This window comes from Maylandia zebra, linkage group LG18 (assembly GCF_041146795.1).
Source record: "Maylandia zebra isolate NMK-2024a linkage group LG18, Mzebra_GT3a, whole genome shotgun sequence".
In the NCBI taxonomy this organism is placed as follows: Eukaryota; Metazoa; Chordata; class Actinopteri; order Cichliformes; family Cichlidae; genus Maylandia; species Maylandia zebra.
Window position 1 is genome coordinate 29,007,453 of NC_135184.1, and position 26,558 is coordinate 29,034,010.

At 40.9% G+C, this 26,558-nt stretch overlaps 2 protein-coding genes across 2 annotated transcripts; both read left to right on the forward strand.

Moving 5' to 3' along the window:
* Window positions 1-1,939: 1,939 nt before the first annotated feature.
* Window positions 1,940-17,213, forward strand: tgm1l1 (transglutaminase 1 like 1). Its single transcript, XM_004565336.5, has 14 exons — window positions 1,940-2,158; window positions 5,115-5,407; window positions 5,489-5,680; window positions 8,028-8,279; window positions 11,796-11,914; window positions 12,174-12,281; window positions 12,375-12,552; window positions 13,153-13,291; window positions 13,873-14,065; window positions 14,245-14,398; window positions 14,713-14,997; window positions 15,820-15,980; window positions 16,099-16,235; window positions 16,330-17,213. Exons 2-14 carry the CDS (start codon window positions 5,116-5,118, stop codon window positions 16,472-16,474), a joined length of 2,355 nt encoding a protein of 784 aa, XP_004565393.2. The 5' UTR covers window positions 1,940-2,158; window position 5,115; the 3' UTR covers window positions 16,475-17,213.
* Window positions 17,214-24,848: 7,635 nt separating this feature from the next.
* Window positions 24,849-26,474, forward strand: LOC143413538 (uncharacterized). The gene is made up of 3 exons (XM_076876756.1): window positions 24,849-24,915; window positions 25,089-25,184; window positions 25,358-26,474. The coding sequence occupies exons 1-3, from the start codon at window positions 24,898-24,900 to the stop codon at window positions 25,595-25,597; spliced, it is 354 nt and encodes a 117-aa protein (XP_076732871.1). The 5' UTR covers window positions 24,849-24,897; the 3' UTR covers window positions 25,598-26,474.
* Window positions 26,475-26,558: the final 84 nt, after the last annotated feature.

Here is a 26,558-nt window from a genome sequence, read left to right on the forward strand (position 1 = left end):
TCATGCTAGTGCCAAGCCAACAGAATCAAGAATAAGACTGGTAAACCCTCTGCACTTTTCAACATACAAATCATGACAAAAATCTATGGTTCTTAGCTGCTATTTCTAATTATATTGTAAAAAAAATGCATTAGGCCTTTAATTTCTGCATCAAATGGTTCAAATAATAACAGCCCTCTCTCTTAGATTAGACATTTATGAATACATTTCTGTGTTCCATTAAGTCCCTAACTAAATGTTAAACTCATGTTCCGGCTGTGCTGTTTACTGTGTCTTTGCTGATGCATTTTGCAGGCCTTCTCTCTTCAACCCCAACCCAGACTGCTTGACCCAATATGCCTGCGTCCTGTGACAGAAGATAAAGTACTATTAAATCTACCACCTCCAGAATGGTCAATGCTGTTTTTTCTTTTCTACGTTTTTTCCCCTCTTGGACTGACAGATTGAAAGTTTTCGCTCAGGCATACAGTGCAAAAACATGCCTTAACTCATTGTTACTCAGCCATGCTGGCACCTAACTTGTACCTTTGCCGAAGGTACATTTAGTCCAACACTTAAGTTCACTCTTGAATATCTTTAAAAAATAAAGAATTACGAAGGTTCACACCAAAATTTTAAAACTTTGTAAACCAACATCAGGATACTCTTCCTAAGGTAAAACCCGGACTTTACTTCTTGTATCCCCACAAGCTCACATGTTCACTGACAATTAGATTAGCTGCAATGAAACTTGGCAACACGTGTGGTCCGGGGACAGATGTGTCCTAATGATTTCCAGCATGGCTGAATGTTTTGACTGTGAACATGGAAAGTATGAAAATAGCTGTTCTTAGTGGTTCATATTTGTCACAAAAATTCCAAAGATCTGGAATACTACAGAGGTTCTCCCATTATAAAAGAGGGGAACCAAGTGACTTAATTGTCATGCCTAGGAAAACCCCCGGCATTGCTATAGTAACTTGTAATGTCTGTTACTGCTTAAATTTAAATACAGTACACAGCATGTCAGGTGAAATTGTAGCTATAGAACACAGTGAAATGAAAAAAAAGTGATATACTTTATCGCCTAAACGTGGATTGAGCTACAAGAATATCAAACTGTATACATCAACATATGCACCACATTTTTAAAAGGTTAAACTTATGCATCTGCAATTTCATCCGGAAACATGTTTAAAGGATATATTGATAATAATAAGACCAACATTTACATTTAACATCACCTAAATATTTTGCTTGCTTATGGCAGCCCTAATTCTAAGTAATAGTAATTTGTAATGCCTTACTGTAGCCTGTGAGAGCATTTCTCTCCTCTAGATGTAGCTGATTAAGCAACCATCTAATGCTGATTGGTACAGGAGGGCAGGTTTTGATATTTATCGGGCTGTCTGTGTCATCATCACCACGATCTGGTATGACTTCATAATTCTATTCTGCCAAGCCACAAAGCTGCTGATGCAACTTCAGTTATTCACTCTGCTTGCTTGCATTGGCCTATGAGTCATAAAACCTCGAATAGGTGTTCAATTATCCCGGGATGAACTTATGCCTTGGTTATTATGAAGTTCAAACTTTGCGCGGTCAGAGGTCAGAATGGGTTTGACTTTGAGGTTTTCCTGTACAGCAATCAAGAAAAGGAGAAGAGAAAAAAGGGAAGTTTGGCTAAATCAGCACTTTCTTGAACTCCTGAGTTCATAACTGAAAACATCCATGAGATTTTTGTTATTTTTGGTCCTATTGTATGCGCCGTATAAAGCAAACACAAAAAATAGTTCTTCAGGCATGCCATCCTTATCTCTCCTCTTCACTGTCTGTCACCTTCCCTCCATCGATAAAGTTTTGTTAAGTGTTGCACAACGAAACTTTGGGTCCTCCGCCTTGTCCCACTCTACGCTCTCTGACGCATCGTGCACAAACGTCAGCTGCTGGGAAACTTCAAACAAGGGCGGGGCGGTGGTGCTAAGCGGGGTGAAACAGAGGTGTGTGTGTCAGCTTTAAGTACCGCGCAGGACATTCCAGGACACCCTTAAAATTCTGATCCACGAACGGAGCGCATTAAGACGAAAAGTTTCCAAAAGTTCTCACAGGCTGAGAGATAGCTACTCACGACGACATCCAGGTCTCATCGTTGATCCAAAGAAGAATCCATACAGAGAAAGTAAGTTTTTCAACCACTCGCATTTTGTTTTCTTAAGACAGATGTTGAAGTCAGGCACAGGCGTAAAGTTGTGCGCATTCTTTCTTGGTTTTGTTACAGTTAAACTCTTACTGGATCTTTCTCCACGGGGAAAAACAAGTTAGGAAAGCTCGAATTTGAGGGCTATGTTCATCATTACAATTAGCCACCTCATCTAATTTGTGTCCAGTAGAAAGAACATGTCTGGTGACCCCACCTTCCAAACTCTAAGACGTTTTTTGTTGTTTAAACGTTTTCTACGTTCATTTAAAATCAAACAAACACAGTCAATTAGTTCAGGTATTTTCATGGCTTCAGCTTTTTTGGTTGGCAGCCAGCTGCTGCAGCTCATCCCTTTCTTTTCTCAATGACCTAGACGATGTGTAGTGTATAGGATTTAAGCAATATCTCTATGTACTTAAAAAAAATTACACTGGAACTCCAGGGATTTGTTGCGACAGTTTAATAATCAGTCAGTTTTACATGGGACCAAACTCACTGGACAAACAAGCCAGTTGAAGCTGGTTTTACTGTAGAAAAGATAAAGTTAAATTTGTAGGGGGCATATCAGAACCTAGTAGGCATACCAGCCATGCTAACAAAAACTGGAAGAAAAGTGCAGGACTGCGGAGATACAGAGCAAAGTACAATGGAAGAAAGTGATATGAGTGGTAGTGAGAGTAGCAAAGGGAGGACGAGATGAAGAATACTTCATTTCAAGCTTGGCTGATGGCTGTATTACAGTATAGATCATTTTAAGTTTGTGCATTAGAGTGTGAGCAAGGGAAGAGAAAGGCTGCCAAAAAATTAGGCTTGTGAAATGACTTTTCATGGTTCTAGGGGGTTCAGTGGATGTCTCTAATTGGCCAATTTTAGACCACCTTGGTGCAAGAGGAAGATAAGGCTTCATTTTAAAAAGGACAAAAAACACTTGTAAGTTGCTTGTTTACTTAGTTATGTTTCAAAAGATCCTGTAATAGCTCATATGGAGGGTGTTTGTTTTTCTGCCTCGCTTCCTTTTTTTTTAGATTCAGTGAGCCTAACAGTATCGACTTGAGCTTTGGGTGAGGTCACTGTGTGAAAAACATACAGCTTTATCATTTTCCGTCAGGATTCAGATGAACTCAGGAAGCCACAGAGTTAAAAAATACAAAACGTGACCGACACACAGATGGTGCACACATGCATTGATTTTAAAAGCTTTGAGGCTATGAGGCGCCCCTCCCTCTTCCTCAGCTGTTGTCTGCCCTTTGACCTCTGCCCTTTCCACCCTGTGTCGTGACATGCAAATAGTTACCCTTGAAAATCAGCTCAGCCACACTGGATCAGCAGCTCCCATCTGTCTGCGTTATCATCTAAACATTCCTGTACCTGTAAACTGGTATGCTGAAGTTATGTACAGAAATGATTGAATGTGTGGTAACTGTCCAATCACAGCTCACTCACTATAACTAGAAATGATCTCCAAAGTAAGCCCTAAATGTTACCTTGTATCTTGTTTATAGGGAAACTTAGGGTTACCCCCAAAGCTAAGGAGCATATTATTAGTTAACTACAGTACAGTTCATGCTTAAGTTCAAAAGTATCAACATTGCCTAGAAGTAAAGATGCTCATGTTCTGCTGACGGCAGCTCATGTTTAGGTGGTTGTGAATCAGAAGGTAGAGCCGATCATCTAGTAACCGGAAGATTAGCGGTTCAGTCCCTGGTTGCACAGGTCGGTATGCTAAAGTATCCTTGGGCAACATACTGAACAACCACATTTCTGACTGTGTATGCTAATGTTAGATCAAAAAGCACTCAGACGTAGAAATAACGTGCTTTTGATGAATTAATAAATGAATGGGTGAAAGCCACATGCTCAAGTAGAGTAGAAAAGAGCTATATAAGAACCAGTCCATTCACCAGTAAGAACTGGTAACAAGCACACACATGCACATACATATATGTTCATGGCTATTTAAATTGTATTGCTCTATAAACCACGTGTCTGCTATTAACGTTTCATTAACAACACTGTTTTCTCCCAACAATGTGCATCACTGCAGCTCATTACAGTTTACATGTGCTAACAAAACTTCACTGATGGTTTGTTTTTGAAAAACAAAATAGCTTTCACATTTGCAAAGTTGCATGTCACACACAGCTTGTGATTTTGTTTTGATAGAGAGAAGATGCAGATGGTAAAACCAAAAGAAGGACTGAGGGAAAACCGTCTCCTCCCTCAGATTTGCATTCTAGTAAACACAAGAACGAGCGAGGAAGGTCAGGCCAATCCTCAAAGAGACTAACGATCTCATTCCGCTGTGATTATTAGTGCAGTGTATGAGGGTGGGGATGTGACAGTATGATAAATGCTCGTAAGGTGCACGACCCTGTCCACTTGCGCTTGCAGTCAATGTGCACGCAAAAAGACATCACGAGCACAGCAGCTACACTGCTCTCCAGCAGCTGAGGCGCAGCAGATTGAATCCAGCTGCTCGAAGCAGTTATGTTTGCTCACGCAGAGCACCTAAGAAGGAAGAATGGCGAAATTCCCCGAAATTGTTCGGGAAGGACTTGCAGCTGAGTAGAGTCCATGTCAGGAATGTAGTAATTAATGAAACTAAGAAACAAGGAAACTGTTCATTTAGTCCATCGCATTGTTTTTATTACAAAGATATGAAATAAATTGGACTGCCTGTGGCCTCTCATTACTCGTGAGCAGTTAATTGGCATAAAATATTAACTGTATGTGTACTTAATTAATCTCATTTCTTTCTATTATTGTGGGGTCTTTACTTTACTATATATATGTTGGGAACTGGCCGATAAAAAAAAAAAAACTGAATGAAAATTGAATTTTAGTGAATTAAAAGACCAGAGAATAGTGCATATAATCGGTACCCAAAATTCTTCTCTTTAGAATTACAGTTAACATTTTTTCATGTGTTTTCCAGAATGCCAGGTGAGCGGTTAACAGTAAGAACTACATCAGAGATTGGGCGATTCCCCGGAGCAGCCCCACCCACAAGGGTGGAGCTGACCATCCAGAATGAGGGTGAGAAGAAGCGGGAGGAGGGGGGCTGTCTATGGTGGCTCAGAAAGATGTGCCCGTGCTGCTGTAAGCACCCAAACACCACCTCATATGATGTCACAGATAAGGTGGAATTCACCAAACTCCCAACCCCTGCCGCCATCGTAGATCCCCCCAAGCCGAAGCCCGAGAACGGAGAGGCAAAGGAAACAGATGGTAACGACACTTATTTTAAACTGTGTGAAAACATGACATTGTCTTTGGCATCAAATCTGATATTCACTCCTCTCCTGTTAGAAGGGAAGCTGTCAGTGTGTTCGGTGGACCTATTGAGTTCCAAGGCAGGTCAGAACAGACAGGAGCATCACACTGACCTGTATCACCGGGATGAGCTGATCCTTCGCAGAGGCCAGACCTTCCAGATAGAGGTTGAGCTCAACAGGCCCTTCAGTACTGACACTGACAAGCTGTACCTGGAGCTGAAAACAGGTATGAAGCCAGTGGCTGGACAGTGTCCATCTTTTTAAAACCAAAATATGAAGAAAAATAAATTAAAAATTGTAACAATGAGTATGATCAATAGTTTTTTTTAGCCATTTAAAAGACAGTTTTAAAAGTAACAGATGCACATTGTAATTAAGTGTATGTGGGAAACATTGCATGTGGGAGATAACATTTAACGCTGATGTTACTGGAAGGTAAGTCATTCAATAAAACGCTGCTTTCGATTTTTCATAGGAAAAGTGCCACTAACTATTTGTAAACGTTTTTTTGCGTTTAAAATTGTTGGATTCCCTTTTAACCAAAATTAGCTTCATTTGCAAACACAAGAAAGAAACCAGCGACTGCTCAAATCATGGGAAATACGGTCCAAATGTTGTGCATAGCTAGCACATTTGATTTCAGCAGCAGCTCATGGCTGCACAACAAGTTCTGGATTCCACCCAGCAGCCCGCAGTCTTAACAGTTTCCAGGCCTCGGTACACTGGACACCTCCCTCTGGTATTTACAGACCTCACGCTACACACTCTGGCAATACATCACCACCCAGAAGTGATTTGCTCCTTCTGCTGTGATAGCTTCATGGGGAGAGGGGAGGAAAAAAGAAACAAAGTGTCTGAGCTCTCCACATTCAGCAGACTGGCTGCCATCAGTGGGCAGGGAACAGGCTCGAAGTGTTGCTCCAAAAGCAGTGATTTTTATCAGTAAAGCTTTCAAAGCTGTTGTTTTGAGCAGAAAAGAGACACTGTTTTTCATCATTTTCATGCTTTAAAAAAAAGTATGCTAAAAAAAAGTATTCAGAGGTGAGAGAGGAAGGGAGGGGTGTCCTGGATGCGGTCAAATGGAGAACAATGGTTTCTTGGTAAACTCCGTATTTCTGTTTGGACGAATGGTCGTCCAGCAGGGTTGCACAAAGCAAGCAGCTCGGAGGAGAACATCCAGAGGGTTTTAATCTAACTAATGGATTTGCTAGTCCATGAGAAAAACACATTTAAAGGAACATTAAAGCTAAATAATCACTCACACAAATGTGCACGCTTTCTGTGGAGATGTGCACATCCTGGAGTTTTGGAGGCTTTCCAGGCCCACGCTAGTGTTTACTCTTGGAACCCACACATAGCTGGGCCAAAGACTATCATACACATGTGGTTTACAGTTTGGAATGGTTGCCATACACTGGAAATAACATAAAATTACTGTGATGTGAAAAGGTTTGCAACCAGATTTTGTAAGGAGGTCTCTTTGCTGTTGTTGCTGCTGCCTTATTTGATCAAAATCTTCAAGGTTAGCTTATAATTACAAATAAGCGAAAACAGGAAAACACTTTTTGGAGCTGTGCAGGTTAAATTTTCATTCAAAAACATAAAGCAAAGATATTTTACCACATCCTTGACAAGGTTATGTGCATGCACTCATAAACACACAGTACACTCAAATACACCTGACTGTGTCCTGACTCAAGTTTTACATTTAAAAGACAAATTCTCTGACTGTCTTTAAAACATTGAATGCCATGAATATGAATTTAAATGTACTTTTTGTAAAAACTCTTCATAACTCTTCATAAAGTGTATTTGAAAAGAACCTCTGCCACAAGGTGGCAGCATTTTAGCAAAGAAGTTGCAGTTGTTTACAACTATTTTTGAAATCCTTTGTCATCGCAATCAGTGTTGAATGTAACGCTTTCCAAAGTAACATGTTGCTCTATCGTATTACATTTACACAATCCAGTAATTACAAGTTTATTGTCACTTGCATTACAAAGCTTTTTCGTTATTTGCACAACCCAGACAGAAAAAAAAAGAAAAAACATGCTACATTGAGCTGATTTCAGTTCTTGTCAAGAGGAGGAAAATGGTGGAGCTATGGACGTTACTTTTATCTTTATTGCATAAACTGACAGGAGCATGATGGTAAAGTGCATACTGCGTCCAGAACGGAAATAACTACGTAATACTATAATGCAACTTCAGCTCTTTGCAAGCATCTGCACAGATAGCATGCTAACACAAGCCAAGAACCTAGGGTGATGATAAAGAGTGAATGCTAACCCCAGCCCAGCAGCCCGAACTTCAGCATGTGATAGATCAGTGATGAACAGTCCGGCTTCAGCCTCCATTTTTACCTGTTCATGCTAACAAGCACAACACTAAGCCTGGATTCTCTGACTCGCTGTAACATCTTCAACATCTTCAACCTTAGTTAATATCTCTGCAACATTTAGAAGGATTTCAATTATTAAACAAGTGCTTTGACTATTAGTAGTTTGAGTAGAAATATACAAATAAATTAAAAAAAAAAGGGAATAATATGGTTATGTATCTGTTTGGTGTAGGTTCCCTGCCCTTGGTATCCAAAGGGACCCATGTCATCATTCCGCTGGTGAAGCACCTGGAAGATGAACGCTGGGAGGCCAAAATTGTAGAGCAGAACGGCAATAAGATCAAGCTGTCCATCAACTCTCCAGCCAACGCTGTGATCGGCCTTTACGAGCTCACTGTGACAACTTCTTCGCTCAAAGGCGACGCCACAACTACTTACACCTCCAGCAAGAACATTGTCATGCTCTTCAACCCTTGGTGTGAAGGTAAGCTGGCACCAATGGGAACAGGGAAGGCGGGGGTGGGTGTGGGTGGATTGAAGCCAGGGAATGTGGAAGACAGGAAGGAAAGAAGACGACTCACAGATGATTGGAAAAATAAAAAAAGAGAAGACGTGTGACCTTACATACCATTCCAGAAATGAATTACTTACTATCTGGATTTATGTTAGGCTTTAGGTAGAATTGAGTATCTGAAAAAGTCAATATTTTTCTGGGAGCAGCAGATTCCATCTGTCTAACTGCGAATACTCAGATAAAATGGATGCCTGTATAGCCATTTAATCTCCTAGAGCAGCTCTGGTATAATATTACACTTGGGTGATAGAGGCCAAGTCAGTCCACGAGTGTGTTGTTGCCCATGAATAGCAACAGCGTGACTATGTGTGTCTATGTGACTGTGGTCTGTTATGCAACTCCCCCGGCTTGGACCAAAACTTCTGCCGTATTTGGTTTAGCCACAAGTGAGAGCACGACTTTCACCTGCATTGGAGATCAAAACCGTTTGGGTGTAAGATGAGGGAGACCTTTAGCGGGGTCATTCGATATGCAGATATGATTGCTAATTGTGTATGCCTAAATGCCTGCTGTTCAAAGAGCTGAAAGCACCATGACTTAAGAAAACAAACAAGGAAATTGGGAACATTTCTACAGAACAGAGGCACAGCAGAGAAAAATACATTCAGAAAAAGCTGAAAAAATGCTGCACGTAGCACAGACTACAATGGAAATGAAGCCAGGGTGGACTATAAGTAATGGAGATGGCTGAAAGAAAAGAAAAACCCTTTTAGGTGCTTCGGTTACTAATAAAGCTCCAGAAGTTGGCCGTCTGTCCCTGGTGTCCTGGGAAACACTGGAGACATTAAGTGTGTCGACTGGCTTGGAAAGCCCCCTCCACAAGAGCTGGCAGAGGCAGAGAGGGAGGTCTGGGCATCTCTCTTGAGACTGCTGCCCCAGTGACATTGGTGGGTGGGTGGATGGATGGGTGAGTGGATGGATAGATGAACAGATGGATGGATGGATGGATGGATGGATGGATGGATGGATGACAAATAACGATGAAGGACCACACCACCTGGAGGATTACCACACCAGTTATCTGTGTCATAACTTTGGCCAGCATCAAATAATCTGGACTAGTGAGGTTCAGTCTAAATATAACAGCAGATAGTTGTAATGCTTTTAGGGGATGAAACTGTCACCTAATGATTTTATGTTATTTCCTAATTTGGATAATACATTACCATTTATTTGAAGGAGTATTTTTTGTGCATATTTCAAATTCTCTTTATGTGGCTTTATTCATGTGATATTCAATCTTGTGTACTGTGCTTTTTTCAGTAGAACTGGTTTGATATGAATTCTTGGTACAATAAGACATTCTTCAGCCACTTATTGGGCACTCATTGAAATAAAAAATTGTCTGTTATTGACTTTTTTTTAAAAACTTTCTTTCATAGTTTTTCAATGTTTGTTGCACATGCAGTTTCCTAGAGGGTTAGACTTACAATGTAGTCTTTCACTCCTGCAGAAAACATTTTTCTTTGAAGGGTTCAACAGCTAGAGGGGCTTTTCCTCTTTCAAAGAGAAAAAAGGAAAAAAAAATGCCTCTACAGAAAGCTCACAATGGCACAGAAGCTCAGCATGATGGACATGCTGAGCTTCAGACAGCATTGCGAGTGTGTGATTCTTAGAAAGACAGGGGTCAGCACTTGTGCTAACTTGTTAGGCATGGTGGGTAAAGCTTCTCTGGGCTGGTGAAAGCAGCATGGTTACTGAGTTTTCATGTCTTCCAAATTAAACCCTCAGTTAGAAATCCCATAATCAGAGTCATGTCTCCCTCCCCTCGCCCCAAACCAGTCAGGACAGATGGCTGCCCCTCCCTGTGCCCGGTTCTGCAGGAGGTTTCTTCCTGTTAAAAGAGAGTTTTTCCTTCCCACTGTTGCCAAAGTGCTTGCTCATATATTATTATTGTATGGTCTTTACCTTACAATATAAAACACATTGAGGTGACTTTTGTTCCAATTTAGCACTATATAACTACAATTGAATTGAATTATTATCGTCTTCTTGCCAGTGGCCAGCAAGAGGGACCAAATGTCTAATTTAGCTTTTTTACCTTGATATAAGTTATGTGAAGCCTGGCCCTTGCTTATATCTGCTAATCTTAACCCTATTCAAAGCTCCACTAAGAAATTCAACCGTAGAGTGTCTTGCTGTACATTCTCAGAACTGCTATCTTAGACCCAAACTTCTATTTTTTTTCTTTGATATTCGACAGAAAAAAGCACATTTGCAATGCAGCAAAATAAAAGAGAAAAGAAAAGAAAAAACAGTGGACCTGGTTGTGATAAAAAGCCTGTGTGTCTTTCATTATGGGGTTGCTGCTTTTGGCGGCATGCCCAATCTCCTTTTCCCTCTTTCAATCTCCTCTTCCCTAGACCAATCTCTCCCTCACACTCATAAAAGTCAAAATCCTACAATTACTGTATGAAGCGCCATGGGGCGAGCTCGCAGAAATCCTTACAGCTGGTGACAACCTGTCCTCTCCCTTGCTTTTACTGCCTCCGTGTGTATTTCCTTCCCGTTTTTATGCCTCTCCCTCCCTGTTTTGTACCTTTCTTGCTATCTGCTGACCTGACCTTCACTCTGACTCTTGGACCTCCTCCCTAACATCTTCCTCTATGAATCTATTTCTTCCCACATTCCAGGAATTTTTTAGCAAGATATGAAAACCACAATTATCACAGCTGCCAGATACTATCAGCTTCATCCCTTAAAATCTCGAGACAATATGTTATGCTTCACTCTCTCTCTCCTCCTCCTCCTCTTCTTTTCCCACCCAAGCATAACTTCCCCTCTTCCTCTCCTATGCCCCCCATACTTTGTTAAATCTCTTCCTTCCACTTGCATTTTCTTATGTCCATCTCAAACAGTCTGTTACTTTTACTGCTTTTCCTTTCTTTCTCTTTGTCCCGTTCCTCGTCCCCACCCATGGGCATTTTCAAGGTGGTGACAGTAACAGATAAAAAGGGATGGAAAAAGAAACACATAGATTCGGGTGAGGGGCACACGCCCAAGTCTGGAGTGCTGAGGTCACCAAAACCAGACTTTTTCCCATAAGTGAGTGTGGGCCTCACTGCAAGATCTATGCAGTCATTGTGTTTCTTAACCATTTCCTGGCCTTGGGAACTTTTTTCACATGATAAGTAAGAAAAAAACACATTCTTGAGTTGTTCAGTCACAAAGGAGGTGAATAAAGCAGGGATTTTAGGTCATTTTCACAAACAGGGGGGGAGCTCGAATGTTTCCGTTCATTAAAAGAAATTTAAAACATCTACTTAAAAAAAGGGTTTCCTTGTATTCCCTGGTTTAATTAGACTGAACGTCAGGGATAACCACATAAATGTACTTAACTGTGCATGCATTATTGAAAGCCTGTTCTTGGAGGATTACATTTTCAGTGACATGAAGCTAAATAAGAGCAAATTCCTGTGTTTCTAGAGGACAGCGTGTTCCTGGATAACGAGGAGGAGAGGAAGGAGTATGTGCTGAATGACACTGGGAGGATTTACTACGGAACGGAGAAACAAATCGGTGCTCGCACGTGGAATTTCGGACAGGTACAAGCTATGAAGAGCAAGCTTGGTTTCTAAGCTATCATTACACGATTATGACCCTGTGGCACTTACCCTGTTTGTTCCTGCTGAAGATGGAATTATTTTAAACTGTTCCCAGTACCTATATTTTCATTGTGTTTTTCAGTAGCTGGTAATTTCTGTTTAAAAACAAAATGTTTTCATTTTTTTTTTACAGTATTCAGTGTTCACAGGACAATTCTCCAAACTTTGGTTTCATAGTGAATTTTTTTCTTCATTGTAGTTTCATGAGGGAATCCTGGAAGCATGTCTGTTTATCATGGAGAAGAGTGAAATGCCGCCATCTGGTCGAGGGGATCCGGTCAACGTGGTCAGGGTCATATCTGCCATGGTGAGCTAATATACAAAAGAAAGATGTTTTTTCTAGAAAAAGTAGGAAAAAAATACAGGAAATGCAATGACCGTGTCACTGTGTCCTTTTTAGATAAATGCTCAGGATGACTACGGTGTTCTAGTTGGAAACTGGTCAGGTGATTACTCTGATGGAGTCTCACCTACGGCGTGGAGCAGCAGCGTGGAGATCCTGAGGAAATACCACTCGACCAATGGAACGCCTGTGTCATATGGACAGTGCTGGGTCTTCTCTGGGATCACTACAACAGGTGATTATGAGGAAAAAAACATTAAAAAGGAAGGGTGCTGGATGACTGAGAGAAAGTTAAGAGTGTGTCTGTGGTGAAACCTTAAACTTCAGTAGGCAGTCGCAAGCCTTAGAAGGCATGCGAATGGATTGTACTGTATGTTCGGCTTGTGTGTGTAAAAAAGCTGCAAAGAATACCCAAGAGTGGGTCTTGGTGTGGATGTCAATTTAATTACAAATCCACAAATTTATTATAATCATGGCTTTTTGTCAGTCTGTGTCTTTGCATTAGCTCTCACAGTAACTCTGTCATAGAGCACTTCATATTCACTGTGCGTGCATCCAGGGAAGCTTGCATGATAGCTAGCTGACCCTAGCACATAATATTGCCCCTGACAGCAAGTCATAGCTTTTATGCACTCCAAATACCTTGCATTGGCATTCTTAACATACCATCTATATTTGTCACAGATAGAGCCACATGTGTTGCTTTCATTCAACCAGAATAATGAAATTCCTTGCTGCCTAAAGTATTACCATCTGAAAATCTAACTCAAGTATCAAATGGCCTTGCAGAAATAAATTTTAATTGATCTATTTATATCTGTGTCTTTGGTTTTAGTGCTGCGCTGCCTTGGCATTCCTTCCCGCAGTGTGACCAACTTCCAGTCAGCACATGATACCGACGTATCCCTTACTACAGATGTATACCTTAATGAGAATTTGGAGCCAATTGACTATCTCAATAGAGACTCTGTTTGGTAAGATATAGAGCTTTACGTAGAATGGCATCCTGCCATGAAAATCATCTAAACCTATGCTAAAGAAATGTTCTAAAATGTTCTTGAAAATCCCCAAGTTGAAATTTCTTTTAAAAGTGCATAGGCTTGTCTTGTATCTATGTGTTCTTTTATGCTGTATTACTGGTATCCTACAAGAGCCCTTAGACATTCTGTCTGCATTTTCCATATCCCTATAACTGCCTGAACACCCGTTCACTATAACTGTGGAACAGGGCACATGTTGTGAATGTAGCTAATGTAACAAAAACTAAACCCATATCCTTAATTCCTATTAAATTGTTAAGATGTGTTTCACTTCTACAAAAATTGCCAGCTATGTTTAAAGTCAGTAAAATATATCTACAAATGCCACCAAAAGTCTCTAATGAACACTTTGCATTTTATACAAAAAATTAAAGTGTAAAATTGTGGCATATAAACAAGCTAACTGCTTTATGCTAAGCTAAGCTAACTACATGCTAATTGTATTATTATATTAACCTAAAAGGAACAGTTTAATTTACTTAAATTCAAAATACCTAAACTCTGTCTAACTGTAGGAATTTCCACGTATGGAATGACTGCTGGATGGCCAGACCAGACTTACCTCCAGGTAATGGAGGCTGGCAGGCCGTAGACGCCACTCCCCAGGAAACTAGCCAGGGCACCTTCCGCTGTGGCCCTGCTTCTGTGAACGCCATCCGCTCTGGCCATGTCTACCTTAAACATGACACGCCGTTTGTCTTTGCTGAGGTGAGTGCGTGTTCTTGAACTCTTTGTTGTTTTGCATGTACTAGATATAGATATGTAAGAATTTCAGAAGTAGTCTTTGCAGCTTGAACCGTCAGCAAAAGATGAATCACGTAATCATATGTAAAAAGGGTAACCTGTTCTGTTTGAGCTTATTGTGTTTATTGGTATTTTTCTGGCAGGTCAACAGTGACAAAATTTACTGGCAGAGAAACCTGGACGGCACATTTAAACAGATCTACAGTGAAAAGAAAGCTGTCGGCCACTGCATCAGCACCAAAGCGGTGGGCTCTGATAAGCGGGCAGATATCACATCCTTGTACAAACATGAAGAAGGTACTGGCAGCTATTTTTTACTTGTCTAATTGTAAGTCTACCTTAGACTGATGTTCCAGAAACAGACAGAATCATTTCTGCACCACCTGGAAATATCTTAATAAGCAGTGATTTAGTCCTGTCATTCTCTATAGATCATTTTGTTGAACTTATTCAACCCTCATCAACTGTTCACCTGCTCTCCACAATTCTTTAAATATAGCTCTCTGTTTGTTTTCATTGGAAAAACTTTGCACCATATCTCTTGCATATGTCAGTAAATCCTGAAACCTCTGACAGAATGAGGTGCACTTACATTCTCCTCCCTCTACTAGATTCAGAAGAAGAACGCATTGCAGTAGAGACTGCAAGTCGCTATGGCAGCAAGCCAGATGTCTATTCCACACCAGTGGCAGAAGATGTGTCAGTGGAGGTAAAGGTGGATGGCGAGGGACCCAGGGTGGGTGCTGATGCCCAGTTGAAAATTCTGGTGAAGAATCTAAGCTCACAGCCCCGCCAGGCAACAATCCACAGCCAGGTGGCTGTCATGTACTACACTGGAGTGCTGAAGGGAACCATCAAGAAGGAGCAGATGCCTGTGGAGCTTTCGCCTAATGAAGGTTGGATTTCGAGCTCAATTATGAAGCTGCACTATCTATGTAGGGTTTTGGTCTTAGTCGTTATTGTCAAAACCTCTTCAGTACAATTTGATGTGAAATTAGCAACATCTAGGCCCAGTTAGAGTAAAAAAGATGATACGTTTTGGCGCGATTAGGAGAGCCTCACCTCTGTGATTAACAATTGCTACCTTTTGTTTGGATTTTCTCTTGCTTATCAAGACTGGTTTCAAACAAACCCAAGGGTGAAAGCTAAAATGCTAAACTCAAGGCTTTAAAATAATAGGACAAAACTTCCATCTTTTAGCTCTTGCTGCTCTCGCATCACAAAAAAAAACAAGTTACTAAAGGTCTGGAAAACTTTATTCATAAATGAAAGGTAGAAGATGTGAAATACTAACATTTTATGTCATGTTTAATTAAATTAGTTTGTTAAACAAATATTTTAATCTAAAAAGTGTTAAAGTAAATAAAGGCTAAGAAGATAAAACTGTGTGATACTAAATCAAGCAACAGTCATTTTATTACTCATAACTGCAGCTCTTTGTTTAGATGTGAAAAAAGATAAGGTAACAAGAGTTTTGGAAATGCACAGTCATGAAGAAAATTGGGGACAGGATCATTTTTAATCAAACTGAAACCTGAAGTGGAAAATCAAACTTATTTTCTGAAACCTTTACATTGTGCTTAGGCTAGGCTAGCTCGTCCTGTGGGAAGTTACTTGAGCCAAGCTAACTAGCAGCTAGCTGCTGTTCCAAAATGTCTAAGCATTCATTTAAATTGAAAACAACAACAACAAAATTTTCTTTTTTTCCCATCACATAGAGAAAACCATTGACTGGGTCCTGCCCTACCAACAATACCAGAGCCAGCTGGTGGATCAAGCAGCCTTCATGCTAACCCTGTGTGGAAGAGTCACTGAAACGAAGCAAGTGCTAGCTAACCAGACAACTTTCAGGCTTCGCACACCTGACATCACCATCACAGTAAGATTTCATTTTTCCCCCCTTATTCATACAGTGAGCATTATTTTAACACAACATGCATAACATTTATTTCTATTAAAGGTATCCCTCTTGACTAATTTAACTCTTTCTCTGGCAGCCTATTGGAGACGCCGTTGTTGGTAAAGAGATGGCTGCCAAGATTACTTTCACCAACCCCCTGCCATCTACACTGAAGGGAGTGGTGTTCAGAGTGGAGGGCCTGGGCCTTCAGGAGGGCCATGAGGTGGTCGTGGGGTAAGAACAAGTCTTTCTCTTTTTTGCCTCCCTTTCTCTTCCACTAACATTTTTGTGTCGAGACTAACGTTTCATTTCATCCTGCCCCTCTCAGTGACGTCGGCGCCCACTCCAAAGTGACGCTGACAGAGCACTTCATCCCCTCCCAACCTGGACCCAGGAAGCTGGTGGCGTCCCTCGACTGTGAACAGCTCTCACAAGTGCATGGAGTGGCTGACATTGTTGTTCTTGAACAATGAAAGGCACCACAATGATCAGCTTCTCGCACAACACTTATTTCTTATAAAATATCAACTGACAATGCCTCATCATATTAAGTGTGCTAAGTTCCCATATCTTGAGCTATACTGTTTGTTTTTTATTGCAGAAAATGTTTAATTTTTGATATTCATAAAACTATTAATAGATGATTTACTGTAGCATTATCAGTATTACTACTATTTTTACATTTTAAATAACAGAAATTCACACTTGTGTCTTGCTGTGGAAGAATTGTAATAGACGTGTGACAAGGTGTTTTTTGACTAACAAGGGTTTGTATCCTTAGACTTCTAAAACAAGTCCATTTGAAGACACTGAAAAAAACCTGTGAAGGTGCAGAAAGTCAGGCAACATTGAGCTAATGTAAATACTATATATGTTGCTAGTCATAATGTGAAAACTGTTGTCTGACAAAATGAACCTCACATGGCTTATATGAAGGGAGGGAACTGTGACGTGCTTGGAAAGGGAACGATGCTGACTTTGGCAAATGTAACGTTTAAATGTACCAATTCAGAAAACAGAAAATGATGTCGTCTGCAAGGACACAGATTACCACTTATTTCAACTGTCAAATGAAATGAAAAGTCCGCCTTTATTAAAAACCCAAACCCCTCAAATGTCTGCATATCCGAAACGAGACCATTTATCTACTTGGAATGTTTTGGGTTTTCTATCATCTGTGCTGTGTCTTTAATAAAAGTCACACTAAAATGATGTTGCAGCTCTTTATTAAACAAGCCTGTGCTGGTTAAAGCCGATGTAAGCCTCTCAGAGGAAACAGGAAACTTTCCACTTTTGCAATTGAACAATGTTTTATGGCGCAAAAAAAAGAGAGTGACTAATTTCAGCCTTACAAATTATGGTGGGTGACACACCTTTACTACGTTTCACCAATCAGGATGAGTAATGTATTCCCAGGTACTTAAAGCTGACTGTGCTAAGGCAGTGGCTCATAGTTTTAGCATTTTTTACAGAGAAATACTGCGCCCTTTATGCCACTCGACTCGTTTAACAGCTCTAATTTGTAGCTCTCTTTCACATTCAAGGCATTAGAAAATGTACGAGTTCATAAAGGAAGTAATCGCTGTCATTGAAGCCATCAGAGAAAGATGTCAGATCATATTCCTTGCAGTGCTATGAACTCACGTATTTCCTGAATTCCAGTTCATCAAGCATTGTGACGGTGGGCTTGTCGGACAGTTTGAAGTGGAATTTGACACATTTTAAAAACTCAGGTTTTAAAATTCATCTGAATGTTAAATATAGCGTATAATGTCCCAGTAATTATAGTATGCCAAAAAGAGATGGAATAACAGTTTTACTGTTTACTTTATCACAGATTTGATGATGTAATATTACCTTTCACATTAATACAATGTTATTTTTTTAATTTTATGTTTTATAGTTCTGCATTCAGGCACAATTTTTATAACTTATCACATAAAATTAAAAGTTTAAGATTTTTAAAAGTACACTGAAAGAAGTGATATTGTCTCCTTTTAAATATAGCATATTATATTTTGGTATATCTTTTCAATTCAAATGAGTAATTCCTGTCTACATATATAATTCGAGTAACTCCAGAATACATTCCCTGCGTTTTAATCCAATTAATTTTAGTTAATTAAATGTAGCTCAAAATGCTTAAGTATGTTTTTCATAGCCTCCTGCTGGGCCATTTTGCGCATGCGTTAGGACAGGCCACCATTTTGCACGCGGACTGAAGAAGCGGACTCTTTGTGTGCTGCAAGCGGGCTCAAGTTAATCGCACAACTTCATATAAAGGTGGTCTAGCTTCGGTAAGTAAACCTTTTACGGTCGTTTTTGTTTTATTTTTTTACCTCAGTCAAAGCATGTTGACTCTTTAAGACGTGTGCACATGGAGAAAGAAGTCTAAGTAGTTGTACACCTCTGAACTTTGTCATGAATTTGACTTAAGCTAGCTATGTGCTCTATTAGCTACTGCTCTATTAAAAGAGTAATTGTATTGATGCGTTAAAATGTCATATGTTTTTAGCTTAGTTCTTGTGGCACACTTTGTACTAACAAATTATGGAACGAGGCAATTTCTCTGTAGTTAGCTGTAAAGTTCACTGTACAGTCGCCTGCAGTTTTAAGTTGAGAAATCGTCCCTCCCGCCACAACATTGGCATTAAGGAATAGTCGGGCGGGGGAGGGGGCTTCTGAACGCACCTGCACAGTCAGGGGTGCAGTAGGAAATAAGTAGGATTGGCGTTGCACAACGTCTTTTGTGCAGAAAAAAATAATGGTTGTAAACTGTGGAGGAGAATAACTCAGTGGTTGCCAAAAATGTGAGATCAAAAGGCACTGAGAGTGATGTTTGTCAGAACTGAAATTAACTCAGAAAAGAAGTTGCTTCACTTGATAGAGCTGTTGAGTGCAAGACCTGTCAGCGGTCTGGTTTAGCATTTAAAGCCTCGCTACGTGCTTCCAAACCGCTGCATTAATCTCAGAGAAAACTAACACAGAGAAGTAAAGCAAGTGTGTAAGTTCATCTCTTTATGTTTGCATAGTATTTTCATGTTGAGCTTAACAACCGATGTATGGAGCCACAGCTGGACTGGCTGTCGGAGTTTTGTATTGAGGGGGAAAGGAAGCGATTTGTTTTATACTTCAGCTAGAATTAAAAAAGACACAAAGCTGGAGTTATTCGGTGTCTTCATGCTGAACAGCTAAAACTTCTTCCCTCATTCTCCCCCCTCCCTCTCCTGTTGCTACTTCAATCATGAAACTGATCGATTATCAGGTGATCGGCTTTTCTGTCGCTAGTCTCTCTCATTTGTTAGTCACCCAGTTTGCGCTAGAAAGAGGAAAACGGCAGATAAACAACAGCAGCACGTTTAAGCTTGATAAGCTGTTGCTAGAATTTTTTTAATATTACTTCTAGTATCCGCTTATGTTTTCTGGAGCCACAGCCGTAATAGCTGCTGGTCATGATAGTTTGGATATGTGGTGAGAAGGAAACATGAAGGTGAAACCAGGAGAAGTTTTTACTGAATCATTAGAGCTGAACAGGTAATGAAGAAACAGGTTTACATTTTAGGTCACATGAATGAGTTGAAGGGAAGTTATGAACTGTTTATGAGAGACAAATAACACCAGGATCCTTTTCTATGTAGCTGACATCTGGTAACTGTGCAGGGGCGGATCTAGCAAAGTTTTGCCAGGGGGCCAGGTAGGGCATTAACAGGGAAAGGGAGACACAAAGACATAATTTCTTTCTTATTCTCATTTAAAATGTCTAGCTTTTAATAAATAATTATTCTAAATCTTACTACCAAAGTGGTGATCTGGTTAAATGTATAGAGATCCATTATTGTATGTAGTAAATATTAAGTCTAATATATGCCCTAGTAATAGTAGTACATATAGCACTTTTTCCTTTGGGAAGGTACGCTGTCTGCGCTGTCTGCAACTGTATTGAAGAAAAATGTTGAATCAAATTATTATAGAAAAATAATTGATTTCTGTGCATTAAAGTAGATTACGTCAATTAAGCATTATCAGGCAAAGGGTGCGGGGTGGTTTCCTAATATTTTTGCTGGGAGTTGGCAGTCCTATTAGTTAGTTTAATATTTCTATGTACTGTTTAGAATACCTGAATAAGGAGGATGGTGTAAGTTTTTTAGGTTGATCAGTATTGCTGAAGTATAAAATATTTTGGGTGCAGTGTATTTTTTGCATACAGGTATAACAGAATAGCTTTAATGTTTTGTTTTTAAAACTGAGTATGAACTTATACAAAATGCAGCAAAATATTTATAAAAACAGTTTTATTTATTATAAAATACACTATCGGATTCATATCGGCATCGGCAGATAATCAAATTTATGATATCGGTATCGGACATAAAAAAGTGGTATCGTGCCATCTGTAGTTTGCACAGAGGCACAAGTAAGATTTGTTTTGTTACAAGGGAGTATCATGAAGTAATGCACTAATGGCTTGGAAACGGTAATTGTCTTTCTAAAGTTTATTTTTTTTATTTGTCTTCCTTTTCTGGCAGATTTTCTTCCCCTTATGTGTTACTGTTTATTCAAGAAGATGGTGTTATTTTGGTAAGTACATGCAAATTCCTTACATATTTATCACAACAGTATTTGTCACAGTATTGCAGGGACAAGTTTATCTATCTCATCTTAAGGGTTCTTGTGATTATTAATATTGATATTAATTAATATCAATTAATATATATGATTAAATTTCTTTTATCCAGGACAAAAGAAAAAAAAAACTTGCGAAAGTGAAATGAAAAACAGGAATTTAGTTCTTGTGAGTTAAGAGGATGCAGAGCATAGGGTTAGATGGAGGTGGATCATTCACTGTGGTGATCCCTGAAGGAAACAGCCAAGAGAAAAAGGATCAGATTGCAAAAAAAAATGTGGTTTGTTTGCATACATGAGTCTTAAGATAAGATAAGATAACCTTTATTAGTCCCACATGTGGGAAATTTGTTTTGTCACAGCAGGAAGTGGACAGTGCAAAAGTTATGACGCAAAAATTAGAATACAATAAGAATAAATACAGTACACAGCTGTACAGAATAGAATAAAATAATATACTATATACAGTAGAATAAAATAGAATAAAAATATACAATAAGATAAAAATAGAATACGAATGCTATATACAACTGAGTAAAAATACAACGATGCCAGAAAAGATTATTGCACTTAGTGTTATTGCACATGTGTGGATGTGTGTGTTTGTCCAGTTAAAGTCTTTGTTGTGGAGTCTGACAGCAGTGGGGAGGAAAGACCTGCGAAATCTCTCCGTCCCACACCGTGGGTGCCGCAGTCTCCCACTGAAGGAGCTGCTCAGTGCTGTCACAGTCTGCTGCATGGGGTGGGAGACGTTGTCCAACAGGGATGACAGCTTAGCCGCCATTCTCCTGTCACTCACCACCTCCACTGGGTCCAGAGGGCATCCTAGAACAGAGCTGGCCCTTCGGATCACCCTGTTCAGTCTCTTCCTGTCCCCAGCAGAGATGCTGCCGCCCCAGCAGACCACACCATAAAAGATAGCAGAAGCCACCACAGAGTCATAGAAGGTCTTCAGGAGTGGGCCCTCCACCCCAAACGACCTGAGTCTCCGCAGCAGGTACAGCCTGCTCTGCCCTTTCCTGTAGAGGGCGTCTGAGTTATGAGTCCAGTCCAGTCTGTTGTTCAGATGAACACCAAGGTACCTGTAGCTGTCCACAGCCTCAATGTCCATACCTTGGATGTTCAGTGGTTGCAGTGGAGAATGCTTGTGCCTGCGGAAGTCTACCACCAGCTCCTTGGTTTTACTGGCGTTGATCTGGAGGTAGTTCAGCTGGCACCAGTCCACAAAGTCTTGAGTCAGTCCTCTGTACTCCTTGTCGTCCCCATCAGTGATGAGGCCGACTATTGCAGAGTCATCAGAGAACTTCTGCAGGAAGCACTGGGTGGAATTGTGGGAGAAGTCTGCAGTGTAGATGGTGAAGAGGAACGGAGCCAGAACCGTTCCCTGTGGGGCCCCCGTACTGCAGACGACCCTGTCCGACACACAGCCCTGAGTCCTCACATACTGTGGTCGGTCGGTGAGGTAGTCCAGGATCCAGGTAGTGAGGTGATGGTCCACTCCAGAGTTCACCAGCTTGTCCTTTAGAACCGAGGGAAGAATGGTGTTGAAGGCACTGGAGAAATCAAAGAACATGATTCTCACAGTGCTTCCAGCGGTCTCCAGGTGAGCGAGGGAACGATGTAGGAGGTGAATGACGGCATCATCCGCGCCAATGCCAGGCTGGTAGGCAAACTGAAGTGGGTCCAGTGATGAGCTTGTTAGGTGCCGAAGCTGAGCCAGGACCAACCGCTCCAGGGTCTTCATCAGGTGGGATGTCAGAGCCACCGGCCTGTAGCTGTTGAGGTCCTTGGGGCGTGAAGTCTTTGGCACTGGTACAACACAGGAGGTTTTCCAGAGCTGTGGGACTCTTCCCAACCTCAGGCTCAGGTTGAAGAGGTGCTCCATCACCCCACACAGTTGGTCCGCGCAGGACCTGACGACCCTCGAGCTGATGCCATCTGGGCCCGCTGCCTTCTTGCCATTAATCCTCCTCAGTTCCCTCCTAACCTGGGTGGTTGAGAGAGACAGGCTGGAGCCTTGTGTTGAGTGTGTATTGGATGCTGTTGTTGGGGGTGGGGGGGAGTGAGCAGGGTGAATAGAGGAGGTGTGAAGTGTCTGAGGTGTCAGAGGTGGAACAGCAGCAGTGGGGGTGGGTGAGTCTGCAGCCGATGTTGCAGACTGCCTCATGGCTGAGTCAAATCTGTTGAAGAAATGATTCAGTTCATTTGCCCATCTCACATCCCTCCCAGGCAGAGAGTTCTGCTGTTTGTGGCCTGAGATGGTTCTGAGGCCTCTCCAGACTTCACCAACGTTGTTTTGCTGAAGCTGGTTCTCCATCTTCTGCCTGTAGCTCTCCTTCCCATTCCTTATCAGTCCCCTCAACTCTCTCTGCACCCTTTTCAACTCCTCTTTGTCTTTGGATTTGAAGGCCCTCCTCTTCTGCTTGAGGACAGCTTTAATTTCTGGGGTAATCCAAGGTTTGTTGTTGGAGAAACACCGTACAGTCCTGGTAGGTACGGTGTTATCCACACAGAAATTAATATAGTCAGTAATGCATGTAGTAAGGCTGTCGATGTCCTCTCCATGGTCGTCACAGATCACCTCCCACACAGTCGACTCAAAACAGTCCTTAAGAGCCTCCTCGCTCTCCTCTGACCATCTCTGCACTGTGCGGGTGGCTGGTGGCACCCTGCGCACTAAGGGCTCATACACAGGGACAAGGTGCACCAGGTTGTGGTCAGATTTGCCCAGTGGAGGGAGAGGTGATGAACTGTATGCCTCTTCAGCATTGGCATACAGTAAGTCCAGTGTTTTATTGTCTCTGGTTGAGCAGGTCACATACTGGGTGAAGGTGGGCAGTGTGGAGTCCAAAGAGGCATGATTGAAGTCCCCTGATATTATGAGAAGGGCTCTCGGAGATTGTGTTTGCAGTCTGCTGACCACAGAGTGGAGAGTGTCACAGGCTGCATCCGCGTTGGCCGAGGGGGGGACATACGCTGTTATTGCGATAACATGCGAGAATTCCCGGGGCAGATAGTACGGACGCATGCTAACGGCTAACAGCTCAATGTCTCTGCTGCAGAGTTGTTCTTTCACAGTGATGTGCCCAGGGTTACACCATCTGTCGTTCACAAAAACTGCCAGTCCCCCTCCTTTCCTCTTACCGCTCTCTCTCGTCCTGTCCGCTCGCAGCATCTGAAATCCCGGTAGTGTCACGCTTGTGTCCGGAGTTAGCGGTGTTAGCCACGACTCCGTTAGCATCATGATGCTACATTGCCGGTACTCCCTCTGTGACCAGGTTAGCGACGTGAGCTCATCCATCTTATTGGGCAAAGATCTTACGTTTCCAATGATTACAGAAGGAAGAGATGGTCGATAACGTCTCCTTCTCGGGCGACGGCGCTCCTTCCCAGCACGACACCCCCGTCTTTTCCTCCTCAGCTCGCTGGGAATGTCGGGTCTGTCCGCCGGCAGTACCGCTGCGGGACGCAGCGCTAACAGCTGATCCTTACTGTAAACAAAGGATCCCTGCTCTGGGTCCCCAGACACGCGTGAAAAAAGTAGAAATAAACTAAGAAAAACGACCAGAACTAGCACAAAACGGTAGAACATGGTTGCAGAGTCTAATTACTGATACGTTAGTTATAAAAAATTACGAGAAGAAAAGATAAGAAAGAAAGAAACTCAGATTGAGCAGAGCTGCTGTAACAGGCTGCCGCACACGGGGGGCGCCGGAAGATAACCCACAGGACTCCTGAAGTATAAGTACTCTGAAGTTTGCAGAGCAATTTCAGAGATGTTTGGGGCTTACATGTGCAACTAAAAACATGCTTGCCATCTAAATTTTCTCTGCTCTCTGTTGCTGATGGCAGAGTTCTGCCCCGCTGACCTCACAGGTGAGACACTCCCACCAGTGGACAAAGAGCACAGGAAAATGTGTTGCCAACCACCTGAAACAGACAAATATCTGCTTTTTAAAACCCTTTAAACTCGTTAAATGGACTGATGCCATTCATTTCTTCTTTGATTAACAGTAGTAACATCCTTCATGCACTGTATACTAACCCATATGATAATCATGCTTTATGAAGTGATGGCAATTGCATTGTAGCATTTAATGAAGAAATAACAAAATAATCATACCAATGATTAAGCACCAGTCTTCTTTGTGTGTGTGTGTGTGTGTGTGTGTGTGTGTGTGTGTGTGTGTGTGTGTGTGTGTGTGTGTGTGTGTGTGTGTGTGAGATACAGGTAAATGCTGAATTCCAGTGTATTACAACACTTCAACTGGAGATGACCTTCAGGTCACTGGTGAGTCCAATAAGCTGTTTTAGGTGACCAGCCAAGCAATCTAAATTTTGAAATTTCATATATAAATTTTATTTACTATGTTTGAACTGACATATGATAAAATTTACTTATTGCGAATGTCAGACATTGTTCTTTTTTCCAAATTGGTTTAATCAGCAACTCTCTTTAAACAGGCTGAAAGTGATGTTAAAGTGAAAAGGGAAGCAGTTCTCAGGGCACTTTGCCTCTACCTTGGTGAAGAGGACGGAAGCCTTATTCGGGAGTTCTTTGTAAGTCATTTAAGTCATTGTAAGCAAGTCATCTATACACACACTTTTTAGATAGATATCTGTGTGTGTGTGTGTGTGTGTTACACACACACACACACACACACAAACGACTAGATTGGAATTTAATTGTAGAGTTAATTGTTTTTTCTTTTACCTTTTTATTAAATGTTTAGGACATTGAAGGAGATGATATCCAGAGAGACCTGAAGAAGCACACCATGGGCATTTATGTCATCAACAGGGAGGATGGACAAAATGGACATTATGATGACATTGGAATATTTGTTGAAGGGGAGATAGTCATGGACAACATTGGCTCTCTGGCCCAAGCTTGTGCATTGATGCTTGGAGTAATCTATGCACTAAACCTAGCCTTCCCCAAGGAATTGAAGGACTATTATGAATTCATTTAGAAAGTGTTGATGGGATTCGATGGTGAAAAGCTCTCCCCCAAAGTCTTTGGGCTGAAGAACAAAATTGCTACTGGATAGGAAGATTTCTAAAATAACACATCAAGAGAATGCTGTTATGTAAATTACCAATGACTGGTGCTCTTGTGAATAGGAGTGAAACTCTTGTACAACCATCATTTGTTCTGTGTTATGTTTCGATTGAACATTTTAACTTTCAATAATGAATGTTTCACGTGTGGTACATTTGAGTAGCTTGAAGAGCAACTTTGTAATTATTCAGTTATAGCTGCTGCCCTGCGTATAATCAGTGTTAACTCAACCGGATAAAAAAAAAACAAAAAAAACCATTCATGATTACCACACTGCAGCACACTGGTAACACTTTAAAGACTATTAATTGTTTTGAAGCGAGTATGTTAGGTCAGAAAATATGTAAAACATTCAGAATCTTCAAGGAAGGACTAGAATGGAAAGACAGTGGTCAATAAGCAGTAAGGAAAACACAAGTTTAATTTTAAGTCTAATTACCTTATTAAAATGCAATTTCTAAATATGGATCGCAGAACAGCAAGTCTGAAACTGGTTAGTTTGTGGATGCATCAGTTTCTAATTGTGATACATTATACTGCTGGTAGTGTTTTATTCTTTTATGTAAGGAGTTTGTTTGTTTTTTTTCTTTTTTAGAGGAAGAGAAACATTGGTTAACATTTCTCTTGTCTGTTGTTTCTGTTTTGTTTGAATACAGCTTTTTAAAGCTACTAGTTCATAGGCAAAAGTTTTGTAATTTGTATTATACAAATTGCAGCAATTTCCCTTAGAGATGTGGATTCTTATTCTGTTTGCAACAAATTTTGCATTAATAAATGATGTGAAAGAATGTTGTAGTTTTCATTATTGATGTTTTTAAAAACTACAAATCAGGGTAAGCAATATTTTTTAAGTAAACTTAACTTAATTGAAA